At 37.3% G+C, this 14,847-nt stretch overlaps 4 protein-coding genes and 5 non-coding genes across 11 annotated transcripts; 5 read left to right on the top strand and 4 right to left on the bottom strand.

Moving 5' to 3' along the window:
* Window positions 1-735: 735 nt before the first annotated feature.
* On the top strand, window positions 736-2,440 carry gskl-1 (the record flags this gene model as incomplete). 2 transcript variants are annotated; one of them, NM_063955.4, is made up of 8 exons in its annotated part: window positions 736-850; window positions 900-1,117; window positions 1,171-1,359; window positions 1,410-1,487; window positions 1,560-1,623; window positions 1,674-1,753; window positions 1,803-1,910; window positions 2,071-2,440. In NM_063955.4, the coding sequence occupies 8 exons, from the start codon at window positions 787-789 to the stop codon at window positions 2,359-2,361; spliced, it is 1,092 nt and encodes a 363-aa protein (NP_496356.2). The 2 variants fall into 2 exon arrangements, with proteins under 2 accessions (NP_496356.2, NP_001300575.1); NM_001313646.1 differs by lacking the exons at window positions 736-850; window positions 900-1,117; window positions 1,171-1,359; ... (2 more) ...; window positions 1,674-1,753; window positions 1,803-1,910 and having other exon boundaries at window positions 2,083-2,361.
* A 1,088-nt stretch (window positions 2,441-3,528) lies between these two features.
* gst-5 lies at window positions 3,529-4,780 on the top strand (the record flags this gene model as incomplete). Of its 2 annotated transcripts, NM_001267338.3 has the most annotated exons (2): window positions 3,529-3,722; window positions 4,250-4,780. In NM_001267338.3, 2 exons carry the CDS (start codon window positions 3,590-3,592, stop codon window positions 4,738-4,740), a joined length of 624 nt encoding a protein of 207 aa, NP_001254267.1. The 2 variants fall into 2 exon arrangements, with proteins under 2 accessions (NP_001254267.1, NP_001254269.1); NM_001267340.3 differs by lacking the exon at window positions 3,529-3,722 and having other exon boundaries at window positions 4,450-4,740.
* nos-1 (Nanos-type domain-containing protein) lies at window positions 4,769-6,342 on the bottom strand (the record flags this gene model as incomplete). The annotated part of the gene is made up of 8 exons (NM_063957.3): window positions 4,769-5,155; window positions 5,205-5,377; window positions 5,426-5,506; window positions 5,554-5,634; window positions 5,678-5,788; window positions 5,856-6,092; window positions 6,144-6,245; window positions 6,292-6,342. The coding sequence occupies 8 exons, from the start codon at window positions 6,340-6,342 to the stop codon at window positions 5,056-5,058; spliced, it is 936 nt and encodes a 311-aa protein (NP_496358.1). The 3' UTR covers window positions 4,769-5,055.
* A 379-nt stretch (window positions 6,343-6,721) lies between these two features.
* spe-57 (Serine/threonine specific protein phosphatases domain-containing protein) lies at window positions 6,722-10,070 on the bottom strand. The gene is made up of 12 exons (NM_063958.3): window positions 9,947-10,070; window positions 9,801-9,903; window positions 9,704-9,754; window positions 8,984-9,386; window positions 8,384-8,575; window positions 8,183-8,338; window positions 8,031-8,122; window positions 7,852-7,984; window positions 7,166-7,484; window positions 7,038-7,115; window positions 6,897-6,974; window positions 6,722-6,847 (listed from the first exon to the last, which is right to left on the bottom strand). The coding sequence occupies exons 1-12, from the start codon at window positions 10,053-10,055 to the stop codon at window positions 6,771-6,773; spliced, it is 1,791 nt and encodes a 596-aa protein (NP_496359.2). The 5' UTR covers window positions 10,056-10,070; the 3' UTR covers window positions 6,722-6,770.
* A 1,065-nt stretch (window positions 10,071-11,135) lies between these two features.
* On the top strand, window positions 11,136-11,225 carry R03D7.10. Its single transcript, NR_051627.1, has one exon. It is a non-coding gene; the product is annotated as an Unclassified non-coding RNA R03D7.10 (non-coding RNA).
* R03D7.11 lies at window positions 11,146-11,234 on the bottom strand. Its single transcript, NR_051628.1, has one exon. It is a non-coding gene; the product is annotated as an Unclassified non-coding RNA R03D7.11 (non-coding RNA).
* A 1,765-nt stretch (window positions 11,235-12,999) lies between these two features.
* Window positions 13,000-13,081, top strand: R03D7.12. Its single transcript, NR_051629.1, has one exon. It is a non-coding gene; the product is annotated as an Unclassified non-coding RNA R03D7.12 (non-coding RNA).
* A 15-nt stretch (window positions 13,082-13,096) lies between these two features.
* On the bottom strand, window positions 13,097-13,303 carry R03D7.9. Its single transcript, NR_051630.1, has one exon. It is a non-coding gene; the product is annotated as an Unclassified non-coding RNA R03D7.9 (non-coding RNA).
* R03D7.14 lies at window positions 13,139-13,281 on the top strand. Its single transcript, NR_051631.1, has one exon. It is a non-coding gene; the product is annotated as an Unclassified non-coding RNA R03D7.14 (non-coding RNA).
* Window positions 13,304-14,847: the final 1,544 nt, after the last annotated feature.

Here is a 14,847-nt window from a genome sequence, read left to right on the forward strand (position 1 = left end):
TTTTTAATTGTAGAGAAAGACGTTTATTTGTTATTCGTATCAAAATTAAAATAACCTCAGCGATTATTTAGCACAATTTTCATTAGAGATCTACAAATTAATAACGAAGACATAATTAAAAAGCATCATAAATATACATATGCATACTTAGAAGACATACTAATTAATCAAAAATCGATGGGTGACGAACAAAACGGCAAAGAAACAAAGTGTCGAACGAGAAGAAATCAATCAAAAACTGGCCGCACTAGCACTAGTCAGTGATGCAAGACAGCAAGAGAGTTAGAGATATTAGAGAAGAGGGTGTATGTCTATTTGCTTGTTTGTAGTCCAAATGGAGGATTATAAAATGGGCTTTGTTTGTACTGTGCAATTATTATTGAATAGAGATCTATACTAAATTCTTGAACAATTAACAGGAAATTAAAATCCGGAAAACAACACTGAAAAATGCTCCAAAATTGTGCCATAGATTATTGTGAGCCATGAAGACTCATTTCTTCTTCGAATAAGCTATAATATTTGTTCACAAACCTTGAAATCAGCACGAAACACCCATTAGATCGCAAAACAAAAATTGATATGGACCCTTGTGAAATTCAAGAATGAATTTTAAAAATTTTTTTACTTGCTATCCAAAATATAACCAAAATGCGTGAAGACCAGAAAAACGCGAATTCCAACAAAAAAAGCAGGAAAAAACGTGCCACATCGAACGATTTCGATTTATTTTTAAACATTAAAAAATTTCGATTAGAAATCTCTCTGAAATCAATTGATTAAACGATGATGAACGGATTCGGTATCAAGAATAATGGCGAATTTTATTCGGTTAGCTTACAATTTGGAGGTTTGGAAGCTTATAGAGGTTCATAAAACCACAAAAAAAGCAATTTCAGCGCACAAGCTATGTGGAAGTGGGAGATTTTCAAACGTTTATTGTGGTCAAATGATATCTCCAATTGAAAAAGAGGTCGCCGTGAAAAATGTGTGGTCTGATACGGAAACACGTCACCTAGCAACTAGTGAATATCCGGAAATTCAAATTTTATCGAAACTTTTTCATCCGGCCATTTCGAATCTTTTGTATTTTTACTCGAGAAATGCGAATGACAAGGTTTGGAAATTAGAGAGAAAAATTAGAAATCTCAAAAATTGGATATTGTTTAGGTAATAAACTGCCTTGTTCTGGACTATTTACCACAGGACCTGGCAAGATTAAGAGATCAAGGTGTGAAATTCGATGTCCTCGACGCAAAGCTCTACACTTTTCAATTATTCTGTGCAATCAGTCACTTAACTTCAAAAAACATTGTTCATATGGATATAAAGCCTCAAAATGTTGTCATGGATCGCATGGTTCGACGAGATTTAATTTAGAATTAGGAAAAAAAATTAGGAATTTTCAGGCGGGACGTTTGAAACTGGCAGATTTCGGAAATGCGAGACGACTTGAGACAAATGAGAAGACAGGAAGTGCCTATCAGGTGACAAACTACTCAATTAATCACTATTTTCCTGATAAATCACACATATAATTAATCTTAATCTATTTAAAGGTCACAAGATTCTATCGACCGCCCGAACTTCTTTTTGGATGCGAAAAATTCACCGCGTCTATCGGTAAAATTAAAAATTGTGTTTCAAAAATTATTTAAATGTATATTTCTCAGATATTTGGTCAGCAACTTGTGTGGCGTTTGAACTTTTCGCTAATCGAGTTCTTTTTAAAGGAAAGGACACTAAAGATCAGGTAGTTACAGTCAAAAACTGGAAAACATGGTAATTTAGCTAATTTCCAGATTGTGTTGATAACTGGAGTTTTCGGATATCCTACAGACGATGATATTAAAAGCATTGGAGTAAAAAGGCCTAGAGTTGCAAGAAAAGATGCGAGAGGAATAGAAACGGTAAAAATTAAAGAAAAAACCAATAAAACTAAAAAAGAAGCGAAACAAAGCACACTTGTCCACGAGAAGTACACACGCGCGCGCGCAATGTCGCGCTCCACTGAAAACAAATTGGCGCCAGTTTCAAATTATTTTAAATTCAAATAAAATTTAATTTCAGTTCACCAGCAAGATGCTCGACTCGGAAATCTACGATTTCATGAAAGCAACACTGAAAATCGATCCGAAAAAGAGAAAATCCGCGATTGACGTGCTGAAAATGCCCCTTTTCGATATTCTACGATCGAGTCCACCGAAGAAGCGATCAAACGGAGTTGAGATGCCAAATCTCGCGAGTTATACGGAAATGCATCACAAAAGGGAGCCGGAAACGGAAGTGGTGGCAGATATTCAGACAACTGAAAAGGCTGAAAAGGAGTCGGATTCGACGAATGAAGAATTGGAGGATTAGAGAACTTTTCGAGAAGTCTACCGTTGTAGTTTTCGAAATAGTAATTTATTTAGTGACGTTTATAAAGGTTTACATGATTTGGTTTGGAAATTTTTTAGGAGTTTATTCATAAAAACAAAGTAACCATGGACATTCCAGAAGTCTATAGTACACGCGATCCTACCGTACCCTTCAGTATTTCTATCAGATTGATAGCTTTCGGTAGTCAGGTACAGCCTAAAAAATTCCTGCTTGCCTTTTTGCCTACATGTCTGCCTACCTTCAGTCATAATGCCTACATAATGATTTTTTCCAATTGAAACTTGCAGACAGAAATTCAAATGGCAAAAAGAAACAAACACCGAAACATTAATCACATTTCTTTTCATATCAGTTTTCCTGTCAAAGCACATTTCTGGAGTCTGTGTGTATTTTTTTGTGTCTTTATGTGATCGGTGTTGTGAAATTTGTAGTTGATGTTGATAACATACTTTTTTTTGAAACAAAAAGTGATTGATTAGGCTTGAATTCAGAGATATGTTCGTGATACTTTGCGATTCTCGAGCCAAAAACACGGTATCCGGTCTCGACACGACAACTTTTTCGCAAAATACAAGCTGATGTGCGCCTTGAAAGAGTACTGTAATTTCAACCTTTCGTTGTTGCGGAATTTTCATAGTTTCTCGTTCAAAATATATGTATTTATTAAACAAAAAACTAAAACAAAACAATTGAGAACACATAAATTGTGAAAAATCAATGAGACCACAGCAAAAAATTTTGTATCTACAGTACTCTTTAAAGGCGCACATCCGTTCTTATTTTCAGCAAAAATGTCGCTTCGAGACCGGGTACCGTATTTTTTTTTGTGCAAAACTTTAGGTCTAGGTAATATTAAAAAAAAATTCCACAAAACTAGAATCTAGAGCTTTCCATTAAATTTTTTGATGACATTTGAAAATTCATGATGATTTTTTTCCAACAATTTCGAAATATCCCTCTTTTCACCTGGTCCACTGAATTCTCTTTCCGAAAGACCACCACAATTTCAGGGCTCCGCCCATTTCGTGGTTTGTAGCCTTCCCGACCCTACGTTTTTGATGACAATTGTGAGAGAAGTGAGAGGTTCAGACACAAAAAGCGACGTGGTCGAATGAGTATAAATAGAGAGTGAAGTTTCCAATTTCCCTCACAATTGTTTGTTTGCAATCCACTTTCCAAAAAAACACAACTTCAATCAAAAATCATTATGGTTTCCTACAAGTTGACCTACTTCAATGGACGTGGCGCTGGAGAAGTGTCTCGTCAGATTTTCGCCTATGCCGGACAACAATACGAGGATAATAGAGTCACTCAGGAACAATGGCCAGCATTGAAAGAAAGTGAGTTTGGAATTATTATTACTCAATTGTGAAGGCGCCTGGGTCTCGAAACGACTTAAAATTCGCAGTTACCGTAACCAAATTTTTTTTTGCGATTTTCTATGATTTTTTTCCTGATTTTTTTCTACAAAAAATCATATTTTTTGGGTTAGTATTAAAAAATTAAGTGAATTGCAGTTTTGGGTACGGTACCAGTGAAATTTCGGTCGTGCCGAGACCTATAGTTACCGTATTTCAGCGCCGGAAATCTCAAAATCCTGCAATTAGGGAATATCTACAGTTTTGTGGAACAAAAACATGAAAAGCGAAAAAAATCACTTCTCGTGGTCTCGACACGATTTCTACATTTTTGACCAATTAAAGAATTCACTTCTTTTGAAAAACTATACTTTTTCCATAATTTTCTCAAACATAAGCTAAATTTTTTGTAAAATAACTTTGTAAAATAGCTTAAAATCTTTTCCTTTTTTTAATCCAAGAGAATTATTTTTTGAATAAAAAATATTTTAAAAAACTATTTTTTCCAGCCTGCGCTGCTCCATTCGGACAACTTCCATTCCTCGAAGTCGACGGTAAGAAGCTTGCTCAATCCCACGCGATTGCTCGTTTCTTGGCTCGTGAGTTCAAGCTCAACGGAAAAACCGCCTGGGAAGAGGCTCAAGTGAACTCTCTTGCCGATCAATACAAGGATTATTCAAGTGAGGCTCGTCCATATTTCTACGCTGTCATGGGATTCGGTCCAGGAGACGTTGAAACTTTGAAGAAAGACATCTTCCTTCCAGCATTTGAAAAGTTCTACGGATTCTTGGTCAACTTCTTGAAGGCTTCGGGATCCGGATTCCTTGTCGGAGACTCTTTGACCTGGATTGACTTGGCTATTGCCCAACATTCAGCTGATTTGATTGCCAAGGGAGGTGATTTCAGCAAGTTCCCAGAGCTCAAGGCTCATGCCGAGAAGATCCAGGCGATTCCACAAATCAAGAAATGGATCGAGACCCGTCCAGTCACACCATTCTAAATAGCTGTATAAAATCTGCAAATAAATATTTTTTTTTTTTAAATTCAGTTTATCAACATGTCAACAGTGTTCGCTAAGCGATAATACAACTGGAGAATTGGAGAACAGAAAACAGAGAACAAAAAATGAAGAAAATCAACAAAAAGAAAATTAAACAATTTCGAGATCAATATGCGAGGAGGTGCGAATAAATGTGAATTTTCGGGGGGCAGGATAAAACATGGTGGGATATGTAAATAGATTATGTGAATATAATGTGGATGCATAAAAATATAACACGAACATCTTTCGAAAAATATATATTATATATACATATTAGTCGTCTCCAAACGCCTCCAGGTGATGCTTCGTTGTGTGTGCGTTATCGCCAGTGGCTCCACAGATTCCACAGACCATTGAGCGAAGTTTTGGGCATCTGAAAAATGATAATATCTGTTGAAGGTCGGAAATTTCAACAAACTTACACAACTCTTCCCCTTTTCTTCGAGCAGTGATCGGACCATGGTCCACGATCATCTTTCCGTGGAGCTGGCAAAGTGTGAAGTCTCGCAAATTCGGAAGCGGTTCCGAAGCAGAAGCAGCAGCAAAGTGGATGTGGAGGATTTCCTCTCGGTGGCGAAGTGGAGTTGTTTCGCTGCTGAAAAAAATGGACTTTTTCGAAAATCATTTGATTGGAATTAGTTACCTCTCGATTCTCAACATTTCCATTACGAGTAGAATTATTATGTACATTCATTTGGGGGTTGTACCCGTGAAATCCAGAGTTCTGGAAGATAGAAAAAATTTAAAATAATTGATTTTTTATTGACTAACCTCTCCAAACGGCATAGTCGATGGTGGCAGAAGATTGTTTTGCTCCAAATATTCCTGCAGTGAAAGGAACTTTCCGGCGTTCTGAATTCAAATACGTTTTTTAAAAATTAATAATTAAAAAAACCTTGTAAGTATTGTCAGTGCTGCTACAGCTTGAAGATTCTGAGGTGGAAGTCCTGTTCGAAACCATATCGAAGCTTCTTCTCTGGAACGGAAAATCTTGAGACATCCGGCGCTGTAATGAAGATATATATTATTAAAAACCGAAATGTTAAAGAATAAGATGTTAGAAAGATGCTTACTTCCTGTCCGATGGCTCCAAACGGACATCCCAAAACCAGCGAAACCATTGGATCTTCGACATCGACAGCTGGAGAGGCTTGAGCTGGCTGCTCTCGAAACTCGGTGATGAAGTTATCGCCCACGAGGTAATCTATCAAGAAACTGTTACTCTTCTGCCGCTTCTTTTCCTCCTGCATTTTCACGATTTTCCGAGCAAGGTAGCACAAAGAATCGACGGAATTTACAACTGGATCGATCTGAAAATAAAAATCTCAAATGAAAATGAATTATTCAGGTTTCATTCCAACCAGTTTTCTAGCAGTTTTTTTACAAGGGGTGCTCCCTTCCAGAGTGAAGATTGGCGGAAATGAGGATCCGTTGGCCTGTGGTTTCGTATATTTTGGTTCGATCTGAAATTTCGGGTTTATTTGGTGAATTTGATCAGTTTCAACTCACCGGAAGGCTCTTCTCGCGCCGAGACATCGGAGAAGTCCTGAAAATCAACATTTTGTAGGATTTCGAAGTTAAAATTAAAGTCGAAGGGAAAAAAGACGGGTAAAATAAAGAAAACGGGTGAATATTCTTTAATTTGTGTTGGAAAAATTAATACTTTAACATTTTTATTATAAAAATAAACAATTTCAGTCGGAAATTGACCTTAATTTCAAAAAAATAACTTGAAAAACAGAATTTTAGCGTGAGAAAACAAATTGGGGCCGGTGCAGGTCCCGCCTGGAATTTTAAAGGCGCAATGGTTACTGTAGTGAGAAAATTTTAACTGTGATCAGTTGACATCACTAAATCAAAAAAATCAACAAAAAAGATTTCCGAAACAGATTTTCTCTGATAAAAAAGGGAAAAAAATTTAAAAAAAAAACGTCGAAACAATCCATAAACTCATTTATTCGCGAAATCTCTAGTTAATTTTCATCAATTCAAGTTTGCTTTTCCATTAAAATCGGTGTAATGACCAAGTCCTTGGAAATCGAGAGAATTGCTCCAAAGTCTGAGCCTGGAAAAAATAATTATAGAGAATATTGAAAAAGAAACACTGAAATTACCATATCCCGGAGCCGACCACAAGTTGATGAGCCGGTTGTTCCAGCACGGAAGGTAGCCGTATGGCACGTAGGATTGTCCTTAATTAGAAAATTAAATATTTAGAAAAAACTGTGAAAATTATAAATTATCAATATTCTCACCTCGAATCATAACATTACATCTCGTCGCTTTGCAAGCTCTCTTGACAGCCTGCTTCCCAAACCAATCGCCTTCGGTATCTGAAAGTTCAGATAAAAATTCAATTTCATCCTTTTTAGTAAAATCATACTTGGATTCGGTCTATACATTCTGACACGATTCGATGGCTGATTGAAGATGATATGTCGCTCGACCGCGTTCATGTGCTCTGCAGTAACCGGTCGGAACAGGTGATGAATGTGCCCCTTCTCTCGAATCATTGGAGAAAATCCACTGTAGACGGCGAGCACAGATTTACCAATAATTGCAGCAAATGGCATATGTGTACACATTCTTTTAATACAAGATTGAACGGCTCTTGTGATGACTGGATGAAGACGAGTCGACATTCGGAACGGAGATGTTTCGGGTTCTCCTCGGAGAATAAAGACATGCTTCGGGAAACGACACTGAAAAATGCTGGTTTCTTGATGAAGAAAAATGTTTTATTGATTTGAGAAATAAATTTATTCCAGCTAAAACTTTTAAAAAGGCGCCAGAAATGGTCGGGATACTGTAGTAGTATTGTAGGGTTACTGTTGTCAAAAACGCTACTATCCAACTCTCGCAAATCTCCCTGTTTGAATTCCCTCAACAATGAGAACTACGACCTACAGACTACAGAACTACAGAACTACAGAACTAGAACTACACGGCCAATCAGCAATGATTGGCTTCGCTCCAACCAATCAGAACGAGCGTGCGAAGATCGAAGACGATGATTGGTTGGGCGCTGCTCCTGGAGGAAATTCAAACAAGCCATTAATGAGAATCCACCTTCAACGAGCAAATCAACGCAAGACACTCGACCGATCCAGACTCCCCGCTATCCAAAATTCCACCCAGGAACAAGATTCGATTATGAGGAGGCCATCCGGTTAGTTGCAGCCATCTATGCAGGTCAGCGTATCTGGAAAAATTGAAGTAGATCCTAGATTCACAGGAGTGTTCTGAACCTTCCACGAATATCTCCGATCACTGTGATGTCTGCTTCAATCTGGAGAAGAGATGGTTCCTCGGCCATTTTGAATGCAGTTTCTTCGAATAACTAGAAATTATAGAAATTACTTTCTCCAAAACCTTAAAGCCCTGTGATTTTAAAACTCACACAAAGTAGCTCCAAAGCTGTAAATGGATATTGATAAGGACCATGTTCAATCATTCGATAAAGAAGATCATATGGTGAGTTGATCGTTCGAACTGTGCTCCAAAGTGTGTGTCCCCAGCCCTTTGCTTTAGTTTTCAGCGGAGGTTTTATGAATACCTGAAATTGAAGAAATAGGTGGTTGTCCTAGAGTTAATCCTTTACCCTTCTCGTTCCTGATCCCGCGACCACCTCACTTTCAACTACCGCAAGTGATTGAGCAGACTTGGATTTTGAAGATTCTTCTGTTGAAACTGACTTCATTCGGGAATATTTGACCTTATCTTGATCCGGAAGTTGTGATAAAAGATATGCAGTTTCCTTGACAGTGAGGCGTCCAGTCACTTCCAGGCCGGTCTGAAAAATTGAAGTCTAGGTATGAGGCAAAATATGCTGCAGGCACATGGAAAGACATGAAACAGGAAAGGAGTTTGACAGAAAGGTAAGCTGGCATGAATCAAGTTCTGAGGCCGCAGGAAAATATAGGCAGGCGTGTTGTTAGGCATAGACAGGCACGAGGCAAGTAGGTAGGTATGAGAAAGCTAGGCGAACATGAGGCTATCATGAACCAAGTATTCCGGCCTGAGGCGGGATTATATATAGGCAAGTAGGTAGGTAGGCATGGGTAGGCACGACAAAAGTAGTTGGGTAAGAGAGAGGTAGGTAAACAAGCTTGTGTAGGCAAGGCTGTTACAATTTTGGCGCAAGAGATAAACTCTCGTCACCAAAACATCTCCAAAGAAGAATCCGATCTGTAAAACTCACATCCACAATAGTACTATCCTTGAAACTGGATTCTAGAATCAGCTCGTGCTCCAACTCCCTACACTTCTGTCCTGATTGTGACATTTGTTTGGATTTGAACCAACTCATCACCTTTGTAACAATACCATAAACCATCAATATCCCGATCAACGAAGTCACAACAAAAAGAAGAAGATGCTGAGAATTGTACTTATTCCTCATAATTGCCAACATACTCCAATTTCTTCGGAACCAGTAACGGTGCGAATACAGAACGGGCTCATTACAGTATGGTGTGAAGCAGCACGTCTTGCGAACAAAAAGCCGCGGATTTCGAGTAGTGTCGCCTTTTATCATGTAGTCTATTGTGTAGGCAGATCCATAAAATTCCTTCACACTGCATTGAAGTTTTTGAAGTTCAGGGCTGCAAAGAATGTGTTTAAAACTTCTCGAAAAACTCTAAAATATCAGATATAACAAAGGGAACACAACAAATTTGGTTTGTTCGAGAAAATGATTCTCAAACTACTTGGTTGACCTACGTGCCTACACATCTACTTAGCAGGCTGCCTACTCGCCTACTGCATGCCTAAATACCTTCCACATTCCACAATTTTCCCCCACATTAAATTTTCTTGAACATAATCTAATTTTCCCATGTTTCTTTTGTTATATTTGGTATATCTGTGAGCACAATTTCTAAAGGTCACTACGTTGAAAAAAGGAATAATGTAGACATACTTGAAGCTTTTGCTCTCACAACCAACTCGATAGTAGAAGTCAAAATCGTATCTGAAATTTTGAAATTTAAGTTTTAATATGTTTCAGAGTCACTAACTCTGAATTAATCTTGTATCTGGAAACTATTCTCTTCTGAACACACGCACTATTGCAACGAACCACACGACTTTTGTCGTACTTTGAGTAGCACACTAGATCGTCTGAAAATTTTTTTGAATTTGATATATACAGATTTCGACCTACTGTTCATCTCATCATATCTAGGATCCAATGTAGTTGTATTTTTAGCAACTGTTGCCATCAGCAAATGAGCATTGATCAGTAGTACCATACATTTTTCGAGCAATTTCATTATTGATTTTCTTGTAGTTTTAAGGAATGAATGAATTTGAAAATCATGAAGTTGACGCCGTGGGAAAATAAATTTACCTTTTTTTAAAATAAATTTTTATAAGAAATGTTATCACGTTCTTTAATATTTGTTTTCTACTAGATATTTCAAAATTTTCAATCGCAGTTGCACGTGGTGTCAGGCTGTTCCATTACGGGTTTGCCTAGAAGAGTTTAATTATTAATCACCTACCTATCAAAATTCCAACAAATTTCCAATTTTAGCTATTGACGAATGCACAATAACTCAACATCTACCTGTTTTACAATGACTCAGTGAACAAATTTTAAGCATGTTCAAATCTCTTTGAAAAGCCCTATAAGTTATGATGCGTGAAGAAAACTGGGCGATGGATATTTTTTGACTGTAAAACTAAAGTTTTCCAAAAGTTTTCCAAAAAAAAAAACCTTTTAAACCTTTTATTCAAATTCAACCGACCCAGTTTAAAATTCTAAAAACCAAATTTTAAATGTGCTTTTGAGTTTCAGTGATTCTTAAAAGATTTTCCACTGAGTAAAGCTAGGTAGGTATAGGTAGGCTGGCTGCAAAACGTTCCCACTTTATTAGTGACCCAATTCTCAACTCTTCCTTTCTGGCTCCGCCGTTTGTCAGTTCCTTATTGTGATGTGCTTCTCGTACGAATTTCAATGAAGTCTACCATGCAACCCTCTCTTTCTTTCTCTCTCATCTACCACTTTTTCTTCTTGTTCATCTGCTGCAGCTTCTTCCCACAAATGTCACATTCCTTATTTCCATATTTCAGCGCGGCTAACCCTTTTTGATGTGTGTTTCGTGTGTTTTTTTTCGTTGGTTTTTTTTATTGTTTTAGGAGCAAGATTTTTCACTTTTCACGAGTTTTTCTTTGTGCTCTGGGTGGCCATTGAAATCTCTTTGGGGAGTTAATGGCAATGGCTTTTTTTGCAGTTTTCATGCACTTTGTAAGTAGAATTTGTTAAATAAGATGTAGATAAATCGACCAAAAGGCTTTTAACTTTCTGAAAAGAACAAGAAAATTACATTAAAATTTCTTTTCCTCGAAAGACAGACAGGTATTCAGAACTACCTACCTACCTTTGCCTGCCTACCTTCGTGCCAGCCTACTGCCTTTTCTCGGTGGCAGCCAAGTTATCTCTTGTTTGCACATTAATTTGTTGAGAATAAAACTAGGGAGGGACACAAATGATAACGGCTTTATGTAGGTACAAGGCAGACGTAGGTAGGTAAGCATGTTTTGTGTGTGTTCCACGTATTTTATTAGTTGACTTTTTTTAAAAGTTAAATTTGTATTCAAAACACTGCTAGACCACCAGTCTCTTGTTCACAATTTTTGTGGACCACGGGCAGCTGTATGTATTAAAACAAGTCATAAAATGGCACCACTCCACTCCACCGAGACCTTTGGAATTATGACGCTTTTTTTCCGATTTTCTTGTTAGCCCCCGCCGCTACTTTCAATATTTTTGATTTTCAAATTAAAAAGTTAGGAACAAGTCTACGACAAAATCATTTCCAATCAAATCTTCTGAAAAAGAACTCCAAAATAAATTTGGGGATCAGAACACTTAAGAGTCATTCAGGGACCTTTTCTTGCAAAATGGAATATGTTCACTGATGCCAATCTTTATGGGACCCTTTTCTTGTTCTACACCACTTTAGTTGATCCGGACGGGGTCATGTAGCAAAGAGGGGGGGGGGGACAGGGCACGAACAATGATTTGCATAGGCAAATAACAAGACGGATACGGTTTGGGAGGTGGCGAATGATGGGAGAAGAAGAAAAAAAATACAAACATTAGCTTGACACGGCTTTCCGATTTCTCTTTATCTTCCTTTTTTCTTTTTTTCCTTTTTTTCTGTACGGGTGGCAATGTTGAAGCTGCCGGAGAAATGTTGAGATTTAGAAGAACACACATATTGGTACGTCAGATTCAAGGTTTTTTCCAAGATTCTAGCTTAACCTAAATTTTTTAAAAGCATTTTCTAGTTATTTTTCGGAAGAGTAGGAAATTTGAGATTTCAAAATGTTTGAACTAGACAAATGAATATTTTGTAAGTTAACACTTGCCTACAATTTTAAATGTACAAAAATAATATATAAGGTATTTGGCAATTACGGAAATTCATGCCAATAAATTTCCAAAATTTCCCCTATTTGCTCATTTCCTCATTTGCAAAAAGCTTGTGTAGTTTTTAAGAGGTAGGCGGGTAGGCACGAGACAGGCAAACAGGCGAACATTTCTGTGCCTACATGGAAGGCCGATTGTCACCAACCTAAAAAAGCTAAAGCTTATCAAACCTCCAATCTCAAAAACCTACAATTTGTCCACTCCTCTCCCCCTTCAAAATTGCCCATTTTTCGATATGGACCGCCCATCACCATCTGATGTTTCTATATATTTTGACGGCTCCTAATCGCAGTTAAACCTTCTCCCTCTACTCCCATCTTTTTCTCACTCTTTTGCCCTTCACTCCATACGTTCGAGATTCTCAAAAATGATAAGGGCACGAGAAGGGACTCCGCGAAGTTGTTTTGACACTTATTTGGCATGAAGTTGCATATTGTAAAGTTAGGATATATTCGAAGATCTTTTTGTTCTGATATTTTCAGACAAAACTAAACTTATGATTTTACATTCTCAATAGAAAGCAACAATTTGCATATGCAAACAAAAATTGAAATACAACAATGTAATAGACATATGATTGTGAGTTTTGATATCTAACATCCGATTTTTTGAACCATTTTTGGCAATTTTTTGCCAATGCTTTGCAACTTTCTCTCAAAAAATTTCAGGATCCCCCCTCTTCCGAAGAAAAACTCATTGCGCAATATGAAATTATACAATCACCCAATATCCTTGATATGTTCCGAAAGTAATTTGTCAAACATATATCAAACTTATTTTTATCATTCCCTATCTGTTCATATCACACTTTCCCTTGTTTTTCCAATATCTTTAGGACTTGTCATGTCATCCCGAAATGAATGAGGTTAGGGTGGGGTTGCAGCATCAGTCCCCCTCCGCGCATATCATCAATCGCTTCATTCATTCTTCCACCCCGTCCGTTCTCGCCTTCGTGTCAAGACCGCCCAGTTGTCACCAAATGACATCAATGGGCGGTCACATAAAAGAATTGAGTGTCGCTTTTTCGCGTTCACAAGCTGTCCTGTTTCTAGTAGAGGGGGAGAGATCACTGACAGCTCGTAACCTTTGGAGCTGAGTTTATGACAAGTGACTAGGAATTCTTGTAACTTTTGTAATCTGTCAATACTAGTCTTTGGGATTTATATTTAATTTGACTTTAACTTGGACTACATGTTTTAATTCAAACATCCCAAAAAATTCAGCCTTGTAGTCGCATTCTCTAGTGCTTTAGGAAGCTCTGTATCACACCACTATGCTCTGAGTCGCTACTCAGCTGATTTATGAATTAAGAGCTAAAGGGCTAGAAATGCACTTTTTTTTACATAAAAATAGTAAATACATTATCAAACTCCAAACTGATGCCAGTTCTAATCCCTGCCCCGATTGTCTTTTGAATGTTTCGAAATGTATCCGTTTTGAATAATTGCCTTCTTTCAAACGTCAAGTTCCTTGAGATTTTCGGAGCAGCAGTCCGTCCTCCATCCCGTTTATTTTCCTTTTTGAATCATTTTCGCAGTAGGGGGTCTTCCACCACGAGAGGGCTCCCGAAAGCGGAGAATAAATTTTGAATGCACTAAAAACTATTTTCATGCTAATAAAGGGTCCCTTTGCGGCAGGGTGCTTCTTTTGCAGATTGAGAGCATCCCTTTTTTATTCATCAGCGACAATTTGTATTTTATTACATTTAATTTAAAGCTAATATCTTTAAAGCTAGATAGTGAAAAATGAAGAAAAACATTTTGAGTAAGGCTGCAAGTTTTGTTATTCATTGAAATCAAATTCTTAAAATTTTAGTTTTATTAGGGTAACTAGGCACCGCCTTTGGCCTGTATTTTAGCAGGCGTAGGCCGTTTTTAAGGTCCGCATAATTTTCATCTATTGAAATAAGTAATTTATCAGTTAGCTTTTTTTAACATCTGCATTGGCATTTTAATGAATTTAAACTCTATATTTCAGGCCTTACGCTTACAACTTTTTGTAGTTTACCCGAAAAATGCCCCCAAAAGCCGAGTAAAGAGGCAAGTTCTGAACGCCCTCCATATCGCCTCGCCCGGCTATTATTCAACTTGCCGGTTTCTTTTAATGTCTCCATAAACCCTTTTTTCACCTTTTCCTTCTATACAAATCGAAACAAAAACTGCTTATTCAATATTTGCCTATATAAAATATATATGTAAAGGGTAACAAAAACAAAAACCAACAAACAGTTTCCTCTATTTATTTTTCTTCCAATTCAAACTAGGTCGAGAAGTGATAAATTGTCGGTTTTGACATATTGCCATTCATCTCCCTCTCTCTCTTCATCCTCCAGCTGTTCTTTTCACTTGAATACGGTTTGTCTGTCTCTACTGTTCCGTCACTCTTTTATATACCTATACTCTCCCTTCATAATTGTTTTTGTTTTATGAAAGAGGGTTTTGTCGTTTTTTCTTGCCACAATCTGTAACAATTGTTGCCAATTTTGAAAGAAAAGGTTAAAGTGGAACCCCGGGCAAGAGGTAGGAGAAAGGTGCTTCTCGGTTTTTTGTTGGAAATTAGTTAATGTAAGGGAATTTTTCGCAAGCTTTTGAATAAATTATTCCTGTTTTTTTGAGTTTATACTCAAT

Source organism: Caenorhabditis elegans, chromosome II (assembly GCF_000002985.6).
Source record: "Caenorhabditis elegans chromosome II".
NCBI lineage: Eukaryota > Metazoa > Nematoda > Chromadorea > Rhabditida > Rhabditidae > Caenorhabditis > Caenorhabditis elegans.